This window comes from Dunckerocampus dactyliophorus, chromosome 8 (assembly GCF_027744805.1).
Source record: "Dunckerocampus dactyliophorus isolate RoL2022-P2 chromosome 8, RoL_Ddac_1.1, whole genome shotgun sequence".
In the NCBI taxonomy this organism is placed as follows: Eukaryota; Metazoa; Chordata; class Actinopteri; order Syngnathiformes; family Syngnathidae; genus Dunckerocampus; species Dunckerocampus dactyliophorus.
Window position 1 is genome coordinate 10,288,193 of NC_072826.1, and position 20,776 is coordinate 10,308,968.

Here is a 20,776-nt window from a genome sequence, read left to right on the forward strand (position 1 = left end):
TATGGTATGCATGCATCACACAACACATTTCAGACTTTTTAATAATTCTAATTATTATTCTATTATCTTACTATGGCCAGTCCCGTATTTTATTTTATTTTCCAAAAAAACTGAAACACATGTCCTGTAATATTCAATAGTTATTCTCTTGAAATTCCAATTTTTGTCTCATGATAAACACTATTACGAATGTATTCTCTTACGATTATGACTTTTTTTTCTAGACTTCCCTTTCATAGTATCATTATTTTTCTTCGTCGAATACTAAAATACGTTGTGTCTAACTGCTATGTGTTTAATGTGAAGTGTTTGGTAAAGTTGAAGCAACAATGTAGTGATCATGAACACACGCCGGGCAGGATGAAAGCAGCTTAAGAAAAAGGAAGTCAAACTTCAAAACAATGGCAAAAGCATGCTACATGTAATTAGCGGCTAGGAAAGCTGCATGAGGAGATCCATTGACGAATGCGGTGAGCTGCCAAGGCAGGTAACTCAGTTTTCCCTGGGGGGAAAATGACCAGGCTTGAAAAAAATAGCGATAAATGTGGAATATACCTGAGGGCTGCGAGTATTTATTATATTTTAAATAATGGATGATGCAGAAGGCAGCGTTGCTGATGTGCCAATTAGCGGGGCTAAAATGAAAACATACTTCACATTTACTGCTGTAAGAAAAAGGGTAAACAAAGCCAAATGATTAACCGTTTTCTCTTGGTAGTCCATAACGTGGACTGAAAATATTCTAACATGAGAAAAACAAGTTTATTAGTACACGTTTTTGCTGTAAATCATCATTTTATTTTTTGCTGTATGTGCTCTGACAAATTTATTAAGAAAACCAATGGCCTCCTATTATATATATTTACACACACACACACACGCACGGTCATGAATGTGTTGTTGTTGTCCTTCTCTTTTCTGTGCGTTCTAAAGATCTAAAAACAGATCAAAAGAGACGGTTAAGAAAACTCCCAAAAACGCTCCATTTACATAACGTGACCCGCATATTAACCAAGCTAGAGCGACATTGTTATTATTGTTATTAACATTGTTACGCTGAAGAAGTACTTTACTGGCGCAGTGACACCTCGCCACACCACAACAGCTAGCTGCTAGCTGCCTAGCGACTAGCTTCACCACACATTCGCTCACAAAGCATCAGGCCACTACCGAAAGCTATCGCTACATATTTGGAGCTGCTGCTGTCTTGGCTTTTTTTTTGAGTTTTGAAAAGGTAACGCTAGGTGTCACGTTTGTTTCTATGTTGTTATGTGACATCAATGCGCCCAGAAAGGACCAAAATACGGCAAAATACTGTAAGTATTACATGTTATCATGAACGTGTCTGTTACTACACGGTCACAGCATGTATATAAAACCTTGTTGGAGGGGTTTTAATTTAGGAATTGTGGATGATGGGCAATTTTTTTTTTTTTAAAGTACAGTTTTCCTTTAAAAGCACCAGGGAAGGGTCCGTGTACCGTCGTCCCTTGCCATGTCGCAGTTTGAATTTCACAGCGTCGCTCTCTATCATGGATTTTCAAAATAAATTAATAAATGTTTCATGGCTGACTATGTCTTATTATTACTTAAAAAAATACAAATTTAAGCATTTTCAAGTATAAAAATGGCTAAATCAACTAAGTCACTCGGTGTCAGTAATGTTACTTTGATGAGACAATCGCCATCGGCCTGTCCGGAAAACAAGTAAATAAGACATAACATAGACTCAATGCTAACATGTGAGTCTATGTTATGTCTTATTTATGTCTAGTATGTCTTATTTTCTGTTATTATGTCTACTGGGTAATACAAGTGTAAAGATGACTATAGGGACGTTATTTAGTGTCTAGACGGCTCTAATAATGATAAAAACCCATATTTAGAAGGTCATAAACAGGTTTTCTTCGCTGTAACTACAAACATATTCAATTTACAAATAGGGAATCCTAATTTGCGGAAATGTGCTTAACACGGTCGGTTCTGAAACCAATTAACCACGATAAACGAGGGATTACTGCATACGGGTAAAGTAACCCATTGATTTTGATTGTGATGTGGAACTGATTGTTGATTATTCATGTCTTGATGCATTTGAGGCAAAACGGGCAATTTTGTGGCATTGAAGGAGATGATGCGTTTGAAGATGTTTTTTTGTTCTCAAAACCCTTGATGCCGTCTCGTGTTTACTGGACTGCATTCGGCACCAGTAACGACCTCAATTTGGGCAGAGGATCATCCCGTGTCTTTTGCATGAAGTGATTTGACCTCTTTTGACCTAATTTGTCTACGGAGATGGGTCTTTGTTTTTGCATTTTATACTATAACATTATATTGTAATATAATTTGGTAGCTGTTTAAATAAATCCATTTAAATAATAAACATTTAATATCATGTATTTTTTACATCAGTAATTCATTTTATAAATTAATTTAAGACAACAAAAACATCTGAGGAGCCGAAAGAGCCGGCTGTTTTTAATGGGCCGAGCCAAAAGAACCGGCTCTCTAAAAAGAGACGAAATTTCCATCACTAACTCCTATTGTAACACATTGTCATACCGCCTTGTAATTTTCTTAGGGTATTTTCATTTGGTTTCTATGTCAAAATTGGTAAATGGTACATTGAATACAGGAAGTGCACAAAATGTATTCGCAATTGATGTGAAACGGAAAGGGGGTAGGATGAAAATAAACTTTACTTCTTCCTACTCCTTTTTGGACACGTGGAACTGTGGATTTTAACGTGATGTAATCCAATGTGACCTTACGCATGTTCAAAATAGAATTAAACCGTTACCATTACCATTCTTTTTTCATTTTGAAGCTCCAACTTCGAACCTCCTTAAGATCCAACAGCGCAAAATGTCAATTCTTGCAATTTTTCAACTGGTCTTAAAATTTTGATCAGCAGTGTATCACTGGAAAGCGCATTGGAAAGCGGGCCGCACGGTGGTTGCCCACACAGTCAGGAGATCGGGAAGACCTGGGTTGGAGTCTTAGTGTGGAGTTTGCATGTTCTCCCCGTGCGTGCGTGGGTTTTCTCCGAGTTCTCCGGTTTCCTCCCACATTCCAAAAACATGTTAGGTTCATTGGCGACTCTAAATTGTCCATAGGTATGAATGTGAGTGTGAATGCTTGTTTGTCTATATGTGCCCTGCGATTGGCTGGCGACCAGTCCAGGGTGTACCCCGCCTCTCGCCCGAAGGCAGCTGGGATAGGCTCCAGCATACCCGTGACCCTAATAAGGATAAGCGGCATAGAAAATGAATGGATGGATGGCATTGGAAAGCACAGAACGTCTCATTTCCGAAACCGTGGAGTTATATTAATAGAGCAAATGGTTGAGGTCTTATGGTAGTTTGAAAATAACATTGTGACTCCTGTCACCAGAGACAGCTTCAGTGTTCAAGAGTTTAAATAAAATAATTTCAAAAAGTGGCCGTTTGTGGCCCGGGGGCCGTAGTTTGCCTTGTTTAGACGTTAATTATAATTCCAAAATGGAAATAGAAGTTGTCTGCAGGATTTTGGCAAGTGAAACCAAACAGACTCACGACAAATACTGAGCATAAAAAATATTTACTGTATTGCAAAAAACCTTAATTCACTTGAGATTTGTTCAACATAAAAGTGTATTTTTCATTTTTTTGTTCTTGCTTTGTCGAACACACGCACCATATTTAGAGATCTTTCACTAAAGTAAAACAAGAAACAATATGACAAAATCGGGACACTCCGAGTATAAAGACGTGAATAAACGTCAACTTTCTGCAAACAAACAATTCCTTTCAATGTTTTTGTTCACTTTGTCTTCTTCTTCTTTGGTTCTTTTCCTGCCTGTTTCGTATTCTTCCATGGCAGGAAGTTGTAGGAGACCAGTGCGGTGAGGAGGTATGTGGCCATGCCGGTGTATCCTCCCAGTACCAGACACAACGGCTGCATCAACACAAACAGACAGAAGACATTCATGGACGCCCGCTCATCCAGCTCTATGCAATCCTTCTTAGAGGCGTTCATCACTCCAAAAAAGTACATGAGTGCCACCGCCGGGTAGAAAGCCAGCTCCATCATGCCGCTGAGGATGGAACACCGGGTAAGACTAAGGAGTTTTATTGATGCAATAATGAAAATTTGAACAGACACTCACCAGCCTGAGGTTTATATTTACTCCAAGACAGAAATACCTGTGAAGTATGAAGACAATTTGCAATAATCAGACTTAGACCTTTGAACTGTCGTCACTTTACAACATTCAGTCAAACATTACCAGCCTTCTTTTTCATGAGCCCTCTCAGTATTACCTTGGAATGTTGCAAACTTTGTATATTGTGGTCTTTAGTGGATTTTGGAGCAAATCACAAGGGTTCACACTGACAGCGATGATTATGAGTTCTTCGTTTAGCCAGCAGATGGGTGAGGGCACTGTTAGCCGTATCACAAATAATAAAAACACCACGGTGGACATTCATTGTGATAGAAATATCTAAAAAGCTAAGAATTCAGTGAAACTTGCTTTTAACGGTTAGCTTGATATGACATACAGTCATACAGTCATACAGTAACTGTAAACAATATGTTTTGGGATGCCAGATTCAGGGTTCAAGAGTTTTTCACGCATAAGAAAAAATGGAAATAGAAATAATCTGCTCTCGGCTCAAACCAACACACCATGTTACCGTCACATGAATAACACTCTCACATGCTTAGCTGTCAGTAAGTGAACAATGGAGGACTCTCGACACACACCTAATGTGAAAGTGACTTGTGTCATAAAATAAAATTCACATAAAACATGAAATAAATACTATTTACATGTTGTAAATGTGTTTTCTGTATGACTCCAATTATTTAAAAAAAAGGTTAAGGTACAAATAGTTGAATTTGCACATTTCTTGATCAAATACAGGAAAGAAACCTAACATGAGGTCGCCGCGAGCGTCTCTTCGTGTCGAGGTGCCATGCGCTTGCTTCATCCTGAAGGGGTGGGGCCGTGCGTGAGCTGGAAGGTGCTTGTCACTGCCGTCCTTCCATAGAGTAGGAAAAAACAGCGTTTTAAAAAAAAAACAAAAATGTATCAGCAGCAAGTCAAATGCAAGATGTAATGTTTTTATTTATTATGTGTCGTATATAAAACAAAGTGCAAGCCTTCACAATAAAAGAAAAAGAAAAGCACAAAATGAATACAGACTCACCGTTGGTACGAGCCTGGAGTTCCAGAGAGAAGATGATATCATAACAACGTTGTCAAAGCTCACCTTTATGCGTGCATATACAGCATCACCATTTGAGAAAAATATAATTGTATTTGTGGCAGCATCAGAGAAAGTTAGGTCTTCACTTAGTCTACTGTATGGTGCGTTGAAGGACCGCTGGGAAAAATGCTTGGCGAAACAAACAAAACAACATTAACATGCAAAAACAGTATATTATATTTCCAATATCATAATAGCCTTTATTTGTAAAATTGAATTGTTGTTATTTATTTTTCAAGGAGTTGGCAACTCGACTATGCCTCCCACCTCCACCACCACAACAACAGTGTATTTGTGTTTGTTTGGCCATCTGTTTGTTCGTTAGTAGGCTACTTCCTGATTCATGGAGGATGGCAAGCATTTGGGGGCTGCCATTATGATTCTGGGGGTCAACTGTCCTTTGATGCCATAGTCACCCAAACTGTAAGGATAAATTTGTGTATTTGTTCCTTTGTCAAGATCATCACCAAAATGTCATGGATTTTTCTTTGGCCACCCCTCTTTAAGGTGAAGTGGAAGTTGATTTGATATTTTTAGTGTAATCCTGCTAATTATGTCTGTCCTTGTCTCGACTGTGTCAAAGTAAAAGCTGTGAAAAGGGCTATAAAACAATACACGTAGTAGTGACTTTTGCATAGTACTGTATACAGTATAGTGTAAATTCACTGGGTTTCTGGTTTCTCAGGGGGGGGTTTCAGGGAATTACCAAGAAAAATATCTATTTGAAGTGCCAGTGGTGTCGCCAGTCTTAGAGCAAGTCTCTGTGGATTTCCAACCAGTCCCAAGAGGTCACTTTTCCAATAATGGAGTTCATTTACTTTGCGTGAATTACGTATTTTCACTCAATATCAACGTATTATTAAGCAGTTAACCTCTTCTTCCTCATGCTGCATCAGTAAATTCAGGAATGAGCAAGACTCATGTGATAAGCTCCACCTCTTAAGTGTTGTTCATGCGTCACTCACTGTTATTCTTCTCTAATCCAACATTGTGCTCTTTAAATCTGCACTGCTGCAGCCTGAGGGAGCACTGGGCCGTCCGCCAGTCAATCAGCCTCTTCTTCTTCCATAAATATTGCAAGCATACTGTGCGTGAGCGTGTTGCCCTTCTGTTCTGCTTGACAGTCGCTGCTTAATCATTCAAAAATGTTTCTCTTTTATGTTAGCCACCTCTGGAGGCATTTGATTTTGGATTAAACAACTCAACCACGGGAGCAGGATTACACCTATGGAGGCAGGGATTGTAGGGAGATTTATGGGACCCCATGTTTCCCTGCACACCGCCATTGAGGTTCTGCAGGAAACAATGGGCGACACAGCCACAGCAGTCGAACTCAAATGAGAAGTCACTTGGTGTCCACCTTTAAGTTGCACCACACAGTATTTTAATTTAAAAATACTTAAATCTACAGTGGGTATTAACATTTTTATTCAAAAATAAGGACAAAAAAAAAATACTTGAGAAATTTTACCCTGTGATTGACTGGTGACCAGTCCAGGATGCACCTCCACCTCTCGCCCAAAGTCAGCTGGGATAGGCTGGATAAGCATGACTTGATGTATCATGTAGCAAAGTGATACTGGCCTTTGAGCTTCTAACTGGTTGTCCTACCTCATAGCAAGACTAATGATGAATACAGGCATACATGACTACGTCCATGTACACAATACTAGCCAGACATGCCTACAGCTCATGTTGCTGGAAGCGTCTTTGCAGCCTCCCTAACCCAGTTTATTAGCAGTTTTGAAGTTATATCCATTTCTCCATAGTGTCATATTTTCATCATTGTTTCCCTTGATGCCTTTTCCTAAACTTTGCAGACAATGGCTTCAACTAGAATTACCATCTCAGTAAATGTCCTAAAATTTACACTGGGGTAAATTCATTCATTCATTTGTTTTCTATGCCGCTTAATCCTTTAGGGTTGCGGCGGTATGCCAGAGCCTATCCCAGCTGACTTTAACTGAGTAACTGGGGAAAATTAAAACAAACAAATCTACGGTGTTTGAGGGAGTTGCACATTTATGCAGCCATATCACATTGAATGTTTTTCACCTGAATGTTTTTTTTTTATTTCATTGATATATTTTTGCTACAACCTCAATTTTTAAAAACGTAATAAAAAATGTACAGAGGGTATCAGAGAATGAATTCCAAAATGACACTGTATATTCTAACCCAAATAAATCACTAATGGTCGCTGGTCCGAAGAGATGCAAGTCACGTGTGAGTCGTACAAAACTCACAGGTTTTTTTCCTGACTCAGGTCATGCGGGTGCTCGTCTCGGTCACTTATTCACTCCTGGGAAGTGCATACAAATAAAGCCACATCCTCTATACATATAACATATGATGATTTTGGTTAGTATGTAGAAAACCATGGAAATGGCTACAATCAGCGCGTAAATTCAACTCTTATGAGTTATTTTTGTTGTCATCATTATATTTGTCCGGGGCCGTGCGGTGGTCTAGTGGTTAGCATGTTGGCCACACAGTCACAGTCAGGGGATCGGGAAGACCTGGGTTCCAATCTCCGTTGGGCATTTCTGTGTGGAGTTTGCATGTTCTCCCCGTGCGTGCGTGGGTTTTCTCCAGGTACTCCGGTTTCCTCCCTCATTCAAAAAACATGCATGTTAGGTTCACTGGCGACTCTAAATTGTCCTTCGGTGTGAATGGTTGTTTGTCTATATGTGCCCTGCGATCGGCTGGCGACCAGTCCAGGGTTTACCCCGCCTGGGATAGGCTCCAGCATACCCCCGCGACCCTAATGAGGAGAAGTGGCATAGAAAATGGATGAATGGATATTTGTCCAAACAAATGTACTTTTAGTTGTACCAGGCATTAAAATGAACAAAAAACTGAAGAAACAAAGCTGGCCTAATCATGTTTTCCATTACTGTGTATATCGTTTGGTTTTGACACTGACCAAATCTGAAACCCTTCCTGAATAAGCTCATAGTCTATTACAAGAACACTGCACATCCACTGACTGATGAGCCTCTTTGTTAACTCCATCTGCAGCCACTAAATTAGGTTTGACTACCAATTAGGTGCCTGACATAAAATTTTCCGCTTCTAAAAGTGTGCCTCGCACTGGTCGAAATCACCAGCGCCTTTGATTAACTGTTTACATTTCCTGTATTTTTTATATAATCGTCCAATAACTCTTAAAATAAAAAAAAAAAGTTTCATATTTTCAAATGACAGTGTGGTTTAAACATGATGAATAACTGGATTTTGAATTTCCACTTCCTGAAACACATCTTGTAGTAAGGGACATCTCTTGCGTGACAGGGCATTCATTTGCAAAATACAGTGTTTTTGGACGGCATGACGTAAGTAAACCTAAACACAGTAATTACTGTGTACAAAGCTGCAGGAAGCAGGAGGAAACGGAAAAAAGATGGAGAGAAGCGGACATTTGAATCCCCTACTGTGTTATTAATGTCACCAACACCACAACACATTGACCACCTCCTGCCGCATCCCCATTGGATAGAGCAAATGCATTTCAAGGAGGAATCTGGCATTTTGTAGATTCGCATGATCGATTACTCATCGGACCTGCATCCTCATGACTTCCTTTGGGAGCCGGGATCCAAATTGTGCAATTCAATGTCTTCTTAATAAGCTGCTGACTGTTGTATTTAAGTGCAGGATTGCACTGCTTGTGGACAGTGACTACCAAAGGCTCACACTCAAGGCAGCTTGCAGTGATGGTCTCCTCAGAACATCTGCAATAACGTGCACGTCCCACATGAAAGCTTCAAATCAGAGGAAGAGGTGTGCATGTGGGCGTGTGTGCACCTCTTTATGGGTTGTTCAGTGACACGTGAGAAGATAAATTGTGTTTATGTGATGCACATTTCTGGGTCTGGACGAGAGCTTGCATGCCTGTATGTGTGTGTGTGTGTGTGTGTGTGTGTGTGTGTGTGTGTGGTGCTGCTGTTAAGCTGGAGGGCTGTGTGGGCAGAGGCATCCTTTGCTGGCGTAAATTGATTTCCAGAATCCAGACAACTATAGCTGCTTTTTGCAGGAAAGAGCTGTGTGCTTCTCTATCCATTTATGAGTGGAGGCAAAGCTGGGCCGAGCTGCTTGTCTGCGTGTGTGTGTGTGTGTGTGTGTGTGTGTGTGTGCGCGTGCGCACATCTGTGTGTGTGCATGCATGTCAGCAAGAAAAGAACCAAGACAAACTAGGGATATGGAGTCTCTGCTGTCATATTAAACCAAAAAATGCCAGCTGTGGTCTCTGCAGTCAGCCAAATTTGATGTTTTAGTCCCAGGAGGTGAAGAATGAGTCCCAACAAAGGCTATACATGCCGACTGCCTGCACTGGGGAAGTGTAGTTATCCAAATGTGACAAATCCATCTCACTATTGGCAGGCACATGCACCAGTTTTGCATATTTATTACAGTAGTTTACAGGGCCCAAACTCTTCATGGCAAACAACTGGCTAATGATAGATGCATGCCATTAAATATGTAATTCCCCTTCTTGTAATTAATATTGATTTTACCTTTTGCCTGCATGAAGATATTTTTATTGGTAACTGCAGTTCTAAAAGCCACACGGTTATGTTAATTCACCAGACAAGACGATACATGAGATTGGGTCCATGAGCCGAGACGAGATTTTAACACTACTTTTAAGAAAAGTACAATGAAAAAATATATGACAATATATTGCAATCTAGTAATTGAACTTCTATTACGTTACACTCTTCTGCACTGTGTACGCTACCGGCCGAGCCCCCACGCATCGACACAAAGAGAATGTATGACTGGCAAAAGAGCTCACTCTGTTCATGCCGTTGTTCTATGGAACAAACTTGCCAAGGTGCTGAAACCAATGCAGTGAACCCTTTCCTGCCTGATGAGGAAAACACACATGGCAATATATTGAGGCCGGCAAAATTATTGAGCTCATATTCATTTATTGTGTGATTATTTAATTAATTTACTATCATCCCAGGCCTAGTACTCACGAGGCATTTTTTTTCTTGGGAGATCTTGAATCTTGTGAGATCTTGTGACACGTGAGAGCACGCAAAATAATGTCGCTTAGAGCCCAGTCTGAAAAATCTACGAGAGTCGTAACTCATTCATTTACAGCACAGCAACGTGTAAATGAGTCTTCACTAAGAATTGTATAGATATTGGAGCAAAACAAAAAATCTTGCACTATGGCGGGAGAGTTGTGAAGGAGTGCTTCTGCTGCAGAGACCTTTTACTCAACGGTACAGTAAATAAAAAGAGGAATTGTGTGACAAATTCAGACAAATCCCAACGTCAGCTTGAACAATAACAAGAAAATCTGAAACTTTAAGAGGGTGTACTGTTGCAGCTTTTCTGTTAATGAGACACTTATTAAATGGTTATTATTTAATATGATGTTTTTCAGAGAAACCGGTGCAGCTTCATTTAACTTAAATAAGCCTCTTGTGTTCATTCATTGTTTGTACAGTCAAGCCTTTCATTATTTAGGTGAAATTTGGTCCGGTTTTCTTTTAAATTAAATGTAGGCGACAAGGTAATTGTGTTGTATTAACACAATAGGGTGATGTGCAGAGTTTCCTTACATTTGATATCCATATTAGCTTGTCTAGCTAGTCAGCTAGTCATCAGTCTGTTTGATGCAATTTAAGGCAAAATGAGGTTCGGACCTTCGCTGTGAAAAAACGACCTTTCTCAATTTTAATTGAAGACCACTGCTCTAAATTGTCCACAGGTGTGAAGGTGAGTGTGAATGGTTGTTTGTCTATATGTGCCCTGTGATTGGCTGTCGACCAGTCCAGGGTGTACCCCGCCTCCCGCATGACGTCAGCTGTAATAGGCTCCAGCTTATGGGTGACCCTAATGAGGACAAGTGGTATAGGAAATGGCTGGATAAAATAAGTAAAAATGACTCTAATATTATTTAATATTATAAATAATATCTAATATTATTTAATAATATAATTTATAAAAGGTTGGTTATATACTGTAAATACCAACAATAAATTATTATTACATGAAATAAATAACAGGTATGCATAATATATAATAAATAAATACATGAACATGTTAAAATGTTCTGCTGCACTTTTTGCACCATGATGTTTACCAGCAAGCCGTTGGTGAATCACAAGTTTGAAAAATCCATTTGGCTAGAAACCGACGTCACAACCGTCTTTTGTGAAGCCTGTTATTGGGTTGCATGTTCCATTTTCACGCTGTTGGGTTTTTTTTTTTTTTTGCATGTGTGCATGCAAAACTAAAATCCGTGCGTAATTCAAGCATCAGTGTGCACACTCGCGTCAGCTGCAGTGTGGCTTTGGGCAGGGTTTCCAACAACTGAGTGTGATACAGTCTGGGAGGAGTAGGTTTGAGTGCATCTGCTGTGTTTTATCTCCACATGCCCCACTGTGCACACGGAGCAGGAAAAGAACAGTCTTCATCTCCCTCAGCCAACTTCCTCCAGTCCATATGGACATATAACCAAGCGCACGTCTGCCATTTCGGGTGTCCCCACTCTCACTCCCCTCTTCCATCTCCAGCCTCAACATCTCTGAAGTGGCTGCCTCACCGAGTCGGACCGGAGGCCACCTGGTCTCTGATCTGGTCTCCGGAGTCGGCGGGGACTCCACGCGCTCCATCGGGGCCAGACTGTGCGCCTCACGGATCAGACCGGAGCCAACGCGCGCTCTCGAGATGGACGTGATGGAGAGGGATGTCATGGACAAGCTGGAGGACATGTCATCCGTGTACGACTTCGACCCCATCACTGGCAACATCCCAGCCACAAAGGTGGAAGTCACCGTCTCCTGCAGGTGAGTCTTCCCAGGCGTGGAGGGCGTCAAGAGGGGGAAAGTTGCCGCACCCATCCTCGGACTTTTAGTTTGAAATGCAAGGTTGATAATTTGCATTTAAAGTGCACATAAGATATTTAGTTTGAACATGTTGTCTTATAAATGTACAAGAGTGATTTGTTTTTTTAGATGGAGATAGTTTTTATTGAATTACCGGTACGAGTATTTTACATTTATTACTGAAAAGCAATGAAGTCTTGCATGCATAGCTTTTAAAGACGAAATGTTCACGTGTTCTTGGGTGTGTATGGTTTACAGGTTTGTCTCCCGGAACATACAGCCTATTAAGTGAAGTCAGAAAGTAACTATTCCAAACAGTTGCATTCAGAACAACTAGTCACTTTTGCTTTCAATATGAATATGGTGTTAAAAGTCAAGGCTTTCAGCGCCTGCTCAGTCTCGCACACATATACAAAGGCGCACATATCCTTTCATGCTTGGTTTTAGGCTGGTGAGCCATCCAAGCGGAGCCAGTGTGAGCTGTGTGTGTGCATTATTGATGCACTGTCTGACATACAGAAGAGAGCTTGCTTCCACATCCCAGAGAGATAAAAAAAAAAAGCAAAAAAGGAATTAAGTTCATTCCTAACAATGTGCGGTTGCAGTGTTGCATTGAAAAAAGAAGGTAGTAGAAGATCAATTTGGATAGAGCAAGATTTGTTGGTCTGTGAGATTTTTGATTGGATTCTTTTAGCCCCTTGTGGTAATAATGAGGTGTTGGATAGCATGCATTGCTGATGAGCAATTAAGAACTATTCTGGTACACATAAATCCCTTATCCAATACTTTTTCTTATCTGTGTGTGTGTGTGCGTGTGTTTTTATACAAGATGATTTTATACAAAATGAAGGTGTACAGGTAGTGATGCAGATGCATCTTACCAGAGGGCAGATGGAGAAGAAGAAGCCATAAATCCAATATGATGTGGAGGGTGTTGGCGGTGATTCTCTTTGCTTTTTTTGGTTGTTTTTTTTTTTTTTCATATGAGAGAGATATCATCTTAGCAAAGCACATTTGCTGCTGAAATCACAGTTTTACTGATAAATAATGAATGTGCTTTGATGGCATTTGAAGTGTACTTTCTGGTTGGGGGTGGCTTGGCCTGACATACTGTAGCATCTTGAATGCAGCTGAATAAAAGTGGTGCAGTAGTGTGTCAAAAGCTTTTGCACAGATGTTGTGTTTCTGAAGAAAAGCGGCGTCCTGCTTGTTTGTGTCATGGTCTCTGGAAGCCTGGTGATATTTGGTCCCTCTCTTGTTTAATAGCCCCTGTTTCAAATTACATCCCCTGCTTTTGACAACATGTTATTATCAGAACCAGTGTCACAGAAGTGGGTGGACAGGGGATCTATAAAATCAGGGAAAATAATAGTGGATATTTATTCCTGTCTTTAAGCCAAGGCGAATGGAAGGCGCATGTTCATTAAACGGATGCTATTATCATTTCATTAAATGTCATCCGTCACTTCTCGCCTTACTTAGCTTGTACGTTTGTTATTGCATCATCCAACTTATTCTGAAGTTGTTATTTTAAGGTACAAATACTACATAAGCCCATCCATCCATTTTCTATACCGCTTCTCCTCATTAGGTTCGCGGGGATATGCTGGAGTCTATCCTAGCTCGCTTCGGGCGAGAGGCGGTGTACACCCTGGACTGGTCGCCAGCCAATCGCAGGGCACATATAGACAATCATTCACGCTCATATTCATACCTATGGACAATTTCGAGTCGCCAATTAACCTAACATGCATGTTTTTGGAATGTGGGAGGAAACCGGAGTACCTGGAGAAAACCCACGCACGCACGGGGAGAACACGCAAACTCCACACAGAGATGCCCAACGGAGATTCGAACCCAGGTCTTCCCGATCTCCTGACCACATGCTAACCACTCAGCAACCGCATACTAGATAGTGTCGCTTTCTATTGGAGTGGAACCTCTGCATTTGAATATCCTGAGGTTGAAGAATATACTCTAAAACAAAATGCTTCTAAAGTCGTCATTCATGGCGTCACATAAGATTTCACTTTAGAGAGCATCTAAAGATGGCGAAGAAAGTAGCACATGCATCATGCCTTGGCTGCTCAGTACAATATGGCTTTTGTATTGTTAGTTTGTAAGTCCATTTGGTCAACTCACCAATAACTAACAACATAAAATAAAAAACAAAATGCTTGAGATTCTAGATTTATAAACCATTCACTGGACAGAAAACTGCATTTTTATTACTGTAGGATGTTAGAAATTGTGACATATCTTCATTTGCCATCGTTCACTCGCGACTCAATCCAGGTTGAAGCCAAAAATATGCCTTACACACTTATTAAACATATTTGAACTAGCAAATGTATAGGTACGCCTAATTAATGAATAATAATGTAAGATGACCGATGACCAGATGGAATCAGAGTCACAGTGTAGGCTTTAGTCTCATCGTCAGGCTAGTGGTCGAGGCTGGCAGACTAGAGAAGGTTTTTTCCCAAGCCTACATGATCCACACCGTCACCTGTCAACCAGCATCCTGGGTCGCACATAAACTTTTCCCATATGAAGTAATAGTTGCATTTAACCAATCATGCTTTGTTAGCTTGGAGTGTGATTTCCAACAAGCTTTGGATCAAAGTTCACATTGACTGAATGCAAAGCAGAGCCAATTTAGTCATTAATGGATTGTCCTTTTCTTGAGCGTGACACCTAATCGCAAGCAAGCTCCTTGGGATGGCGAAGATTGATCTCATAGCTGATAAATCTCACTCTAATTGCGGTGCTTGTGCTCGTCATGCATGTTTTTAATCATATAGGAAACTGTTCCTCTTCTTGAAGGCAGGGTTGCCCTGGGGGGGGGTACAACGTGGAATTTCCCGGCTTATTTCGTATGTGCAAGTCTTGCACAGCTTTGATTAAATTCTTGTGCTAAATATCCAAATGGTGTGCATTTGCATACAGATTTGAGTTTATGTGAAGCTTGGATAGGTGCCTTTATGAATCTGGGACAGATATGAAAGCATCACACAGGGTGGAGAAAAGCCCCGCAGAGATCTACAGTCAAGGCTTATCATCACGCTCATCCCACTCACTCACTTTCACGTCGCTTCTCTTTAGGTTAGAGCACTCCTGGTGGGAATGTATCCTTTACAACAAACATCACTCAAGCTAATTAACATGCAGAAATATGCACCCAAAAAGTCAGTGTAATGAAATGCAAACATAGATATATAAACATAGATATATTATATTGTAGTCTATTTAAGGGTGCAGTCGTCACGTTTAATTGGTTCCAGAACCGACCGCGATAAGTGAATTTATGCGAAGTAGGATTCAATATTAATAAATGGTATATTTTTGTAATTACGGCATAGAAAACCTGTTTACGATCGTCTAGGTATGGTTTTTAACATTATTAGAGCCCTTACGTCATAAAATAACACCCATATGGTCACCTTTATATTTGTATTACCCATAATAGATATAATCAGACAAAATTAGGCATTAGACATGAATAACATTAGACTCACATGTTAGCAGTTCCTTGCTGCTCGAGCAGTGTCACGGTAAATGTGTTCCCTAGGGAATTTTAGTGATGAGTCTAATGCTTGTCTCCCCGAACAATTACTGACACCCAGTGGTCAATGTAGAATACAGTACGACATTCACAATGCTTTTCCTGCCTTCCATTTGTATTTTAGTTCATTTAGTTAGTTTATTTAGCCATTTCATGCTTGGACATGCTTAATTTAGGCCAAGAATAAGTACAATTTGCTTAAACATGCATTTTATTTATTACTAATAATAGGCCATATTCAACCACGAAACAGCGATAATTTATTAATGAATTATTTTGTGAAAAACCGTGATAGAGCGAGAGAGCGATGTTCGAACCACGATGTAGTGAGGGACGACTGTACACTCCTCGACCACAGAATACCTGCAGAATCTAAGGAGATCCATCAAAAGACAAAAAATTGTAGTTGTCCTTATTTCCTATGTTGGAATCATTTTCAATATTACACACACATCAGCATCCATTCGTAGAAATTCCAGATTTATGTCCTTAACACAGTGCTTCTCAAATAGCGGGGCGCACCCCCCAGAGTTTCACTATCAGTGTTCTGCAGGGGCAGAATGTGACTTGTTCGTTTACTGTGCGAGACTTTGGTAGAAGGTACTCACTATTGGAAGCAAAAGTTCTTCGGATTTTTTTTTTGCAGGGGCAGAACACTGATAGTGAAACTCTGACAACAACGTGCTGCTGAGCAAACAGATAACAGGTTCTCAATAAAGACTCCAGAGTTCCATTTGAGAGCCTTTACTTTGAAACAATATAAAACTGAACATACAGAAATAAAGCATGTCAATTACAACTTACATAAGATACAAATAATTTCTCTGCAACAGTCAGCGTATATGAAATGCATTAAAACAAATGTGGTAGCTCAAGGCTAATTTACATTGGAAATTGCATATACCTGTACATGTTTGCGATGACAATTAGCAATTTATATGGTGATTTCAAACCCCTTCAAATATGCCAACTAATTAGACATTTAAATGTACATTCCACTTAAACAGGTGACGTGTAATAAGCATAACATAGTTTCAGGCAAACTTTTTCTACTGCTCACCAAGAGAAAGGTCTGCCGAATTGCACGTGTCAATTATAGAAGCACTAGCGGGGCAAATGACCGGCACCACGGAGAGCGACTGTGTCATTTTGAAGTCCATGACGTATAAAAACAATGTGAAAACAACAACACCATTAGGTTACACGGTCACTAATAATAAAACAATACAAATTCAAGGCAGTTCAGCACCAGGGATAGCAACCACATCATTTTGACACATGCTTGAACTATTTCAACGCAGAGCCTTTATCAGTAGCTTTTAGTTCGGTGAAACTGGCACAGCGGCTCACATGTTTACAAACACAATTTCAATATGAAGTACTATAAGCCTCCTCACCCCTATTTGAAAGGCATATGCTGAACCTTGCGCTCCGCAAACTCGTCCACGATGCTCTGTATGTCCATTTTATGTGCTCTCTCATTCTCTGTGGACAACATGGAAAGTCGACTCGGTCTCCCATGTCCCACTGTGCCCCTCAAGTGGTTTTTAATGAGTTTTAACTTGAAGAATGAGCGCTCAGAGGTTGCATCTGTGACAGGCTACTAGCTGCTTCCTGACTACGGCAATACCCCGAGGATAAACTTAAAGTAAATGCATACACAAGTGAGACTCATATAATATAAGCAATATTGTTGCAAATTTTGCACCAAAAAAAAAATGTTAAAAAGGCATATACCTTTTGGAAGAGGAATAAGCTGATGAAGCTGTTTAATGTGTGCAGTTTTAAAACGTTCTGAATGTTACTGTGTTAAGTCTCTAAAAAAATGCACATCCCTGTGAATCATTTGCACTTTTTTCTCTGTTTTCAGAAGCACACAAACTGAGCAGTCTTGTCTAAATGTTACAAATTGAGTTAATGCACTGAACTTAGAAATTATTTTACGTTGTTGGAGATGTTATCACAGCTCATTTTATTCTTCCACAGCAGGGCTGCCAAACTCGTGCCATGGAGGGTCAAGACACTACAAGTTTTCTTCACAAAAAGCAGGTGATTTTAATGATCAACACCTCCTTCAATTTGAGGGAAGGAGCACATCAATTAAATCACCTGCTGGAGAAGCTGGTTGGAGAATAAACTTGCAGTGCATTGACACATGTGATCTACAGTAATCCCTCGTTTAATGCCGTTAATTGGTTTCACACCACTCGACCATGATAACTGAATTTCTGCAAAGTAGGATGCCTTATTTATAAATTTAGTATTTTTGTAGTTAGAGAATTAGAAAACCTGTTTACAACATTCTAAATACTGTGTTGAACATTATCAGAGCCCTCTAAACATGAAATGACATCCCTATTGTCATCTTTACGCTTGTATTACCCAATATAGTACATAAAATCAGATAAAATAAGTTTAAATGTGTTTTTCAGATGTGACGTCAGGGGTTCAAAATGTGCGTTTTAGCTTGGCATGGGTTACAGTCACAACAGTTTCCCGTGTTATTATTATTATTATTATTATGATTCTGCTTATTATGCTATTGTGAGATAATTCAAACCTGCAATACAAACCTGTTGTACAGGCGATCAAGTGAGAACTGAGAACTAATGCCTAAACACAAATTGCAATAATTTTACCTCAAACGTTTGAGTTCTTTCTTCATGTGACTGTGTGATCTGATGTCGAATCAGCATGTTATATTGTTCCTGTATTGGAATAAAAAGTAGAGCTTAAAAAGCCATCTCCTGCAGCAACAGTGTTAATAGGATACAGTTACTATCAATCCCCCCGGAGGGACGCCTGCCTGACACTTTGAAAACCCCTGGTTCAGATGGTAGACTGGCAAGTAATAAGGATAATAGTTTTACTGGCACAGCATGGATTACCTACTTTAGCCTGGACCATTGAACAACCCCTTACAGACAATTGCCACAAATTTGCTTCAAACAGCTATCAATCTGAATGTGGTCGTGGTGCCGATTGATGTTGATTCCAATATTATGCCAGTTATGCCTAGTGTTGATAATTTGCATCATAACTACATTTATATCAGTTGTACCGTACGTGCTATATTCATCATTAAAATGAACACATTTCAAGACGCGCTGTTCTAATTTTAGTGCTAAGCATGATTCTTTTCCTGCTTAATTCACTTTAATTAATTTTAAAGTTGACTGTCCACATAGAGTTTACATGCTATCATTCTTGATGAATGTCACGCTCATTTTCAACACTAAACTCACATATTGCGTCCGTGTTGAGGGAATATGACGGGCTGCAAGAGTGTCATACACACCGGTCACTCATTTTAACACCCAGTAATCACTTCAGACAAGTGGAATTGTATGATTAAACTGAGACGACAACTTTAAAGTAAGTCAGAAGTGACCTATTCTAGAAAAGGTTTTTTTGACACTGCGCCTAAATCTTCAGTCTGACAATGAAAAATAATTTGTGAGAAAAGCAAATGAGGTGTTTTGATGCTGTCACTGATTGTCATGCCTGTCTCATCTAGCATCTTGTAGTAAGAGATGCATGACTGAGTTGGAGCACATGTGAGTTTCTATGCCTATTCCGAGCCTGTGCTGCTATTTCAGCTTTGGCTGGGTGCCCCTTGTTGCAGGATGAGAAGATTGGGCTAGATGGTCTCGTGTGGTACAGTAAAGCTGGATATGTGTGAAAAATGTGTGGGTGAGATGACTGTATTTGATTATGGAGCTGCTGACGCCCTACGGGGAAATGGATAATAGATGAGTGAAAAAAATGTGTGTGTTTGTGTGTGTTGCTGCATTGCTTCCTCTCCTGGTTACATTCATAAGGATGTAATTCTATTTATGATGAGTTACAACAGTCATTGTTGCGGCTATGTTTCAAATCAATCAAACTGTTGTTGTAAATAAAGCTGTAAATTCTTTCTCAGATGTTCCATGCATTGGGAAATTCCAAGCACCTTCTGTATTTTTCAACTCTATTTTCCGTCACGTTATTAGGATTTTTAACTGCAATATAATATTTTGTGTTCATTAGAGATTTCAACACTCTCTGGGGTGACATTGTGGGCTGTTAGACAGATTCATAATCCTCGGAGGAAGAATCCCACAGACAGCAATCATCTGCTGCTCTTTTTCCTGCTGCTACCAAGATATTGGCAACCATCGATGTGCCTTGTTATGACCCTCCTGATTTTGAAAGTGCAACCCTTGTGCTTTGTAAAAAAAACCCCAAATTAAACGACAGGATTACATGTGTCTGTGGTGCACACATCAACACAAAACTGAAAAACGTCCCGCTTGATCACATATCAAAGATACAGCGGTGAAAATACCGATTAAATGAGACCATGATATGACATTTCATGATGCCATAATGTACATCTTTATATTTTGCCCTCTTACCTTAAAAATAGCTTTATATCTATCAGATAGTGAGGGCAAAACCAATCTATAGTCCCTTTTAACTCAAATGTTCAAAAAGATTTAGGTCGAGGCTCTAGCTGGACCATGCCAAAGTTTTTTTGGTGAACACTGAAAAGGGGTGTAAGCGGTAATATGTGGAAAGAGCATATAGCCGGCAAATTTGCCCTGTACCAGCAATCCTACCTCGCAGAAATTCACTTATCACATTCGGATCTTGGACCAATTACGGTAACCGCAATAAATGAAGGATAACTGTATATAGCCAAGGTTAAGCGTAGTCATTTGACATTATTTTTTGCGAAAATGTTAATAGAAATGTTTGCGACATCATTTTTTAACAACCAGAAAAAAACTGCTATTTTACCGGGGGTGTGGTTGGTACATTATTGTTGTCCAAGCTGGAACTTGATTCGGTTTAGTCCACCAGAAGTTGGTTCAGATGGTCTCCAGCTCTCCTCTATCCTCTCAGAATAAGTGGTTTAGATAATGGATTAATATAGTTGCCATGGAAACATGCAAAATATAAGGATATATCTCTTTTATGTAAACATACTGTTAGTGCTGTCAAGAGATGTAAAAAATGGAGAGATTAATTATGAACTGTAATTAATTGATTTAGCTAATCTCTTTATTAATCTCATTTAAAATTGCTGCGAAAAGCCCTTACCATGAGGTATTTTTATTTACATTGAT

The 20,776-nt window shown here is 39.8% G+C and overlaps 1 protein-coding gene across 3 annotated transcripts in view; it reads left to right on the plus strand.

The window, feature by feature from the left end:
• The first annotated feature begins 4,014 nt into the window (after nt 1-4,014).
• Nucleotides 4,015-20,776, plus strand: part of cpne5b (copine Vb) — a 116,823-nt gene continuing 100,061 nt past the window's right edge. For 2 of the 3 annotated variants that reach the window (XM_054783869.1, XM_054783871.1), the window contains exon 1: nt 11,547-12,061. In XM_054783869.1, coding sequence (XP_054639844.1) covers nt 11,943-12,061 — 119 coding nt within the window. In that variant the 5' untranslated portion in view covers nt 11,547-11,942. Of the gene's footprint in view, nt 4,094-11,546; nt 12,062-20,776 lie in introns of those variants that run through there. The other variant, XM_054783870.1, reaches the window with a different exon arrangement.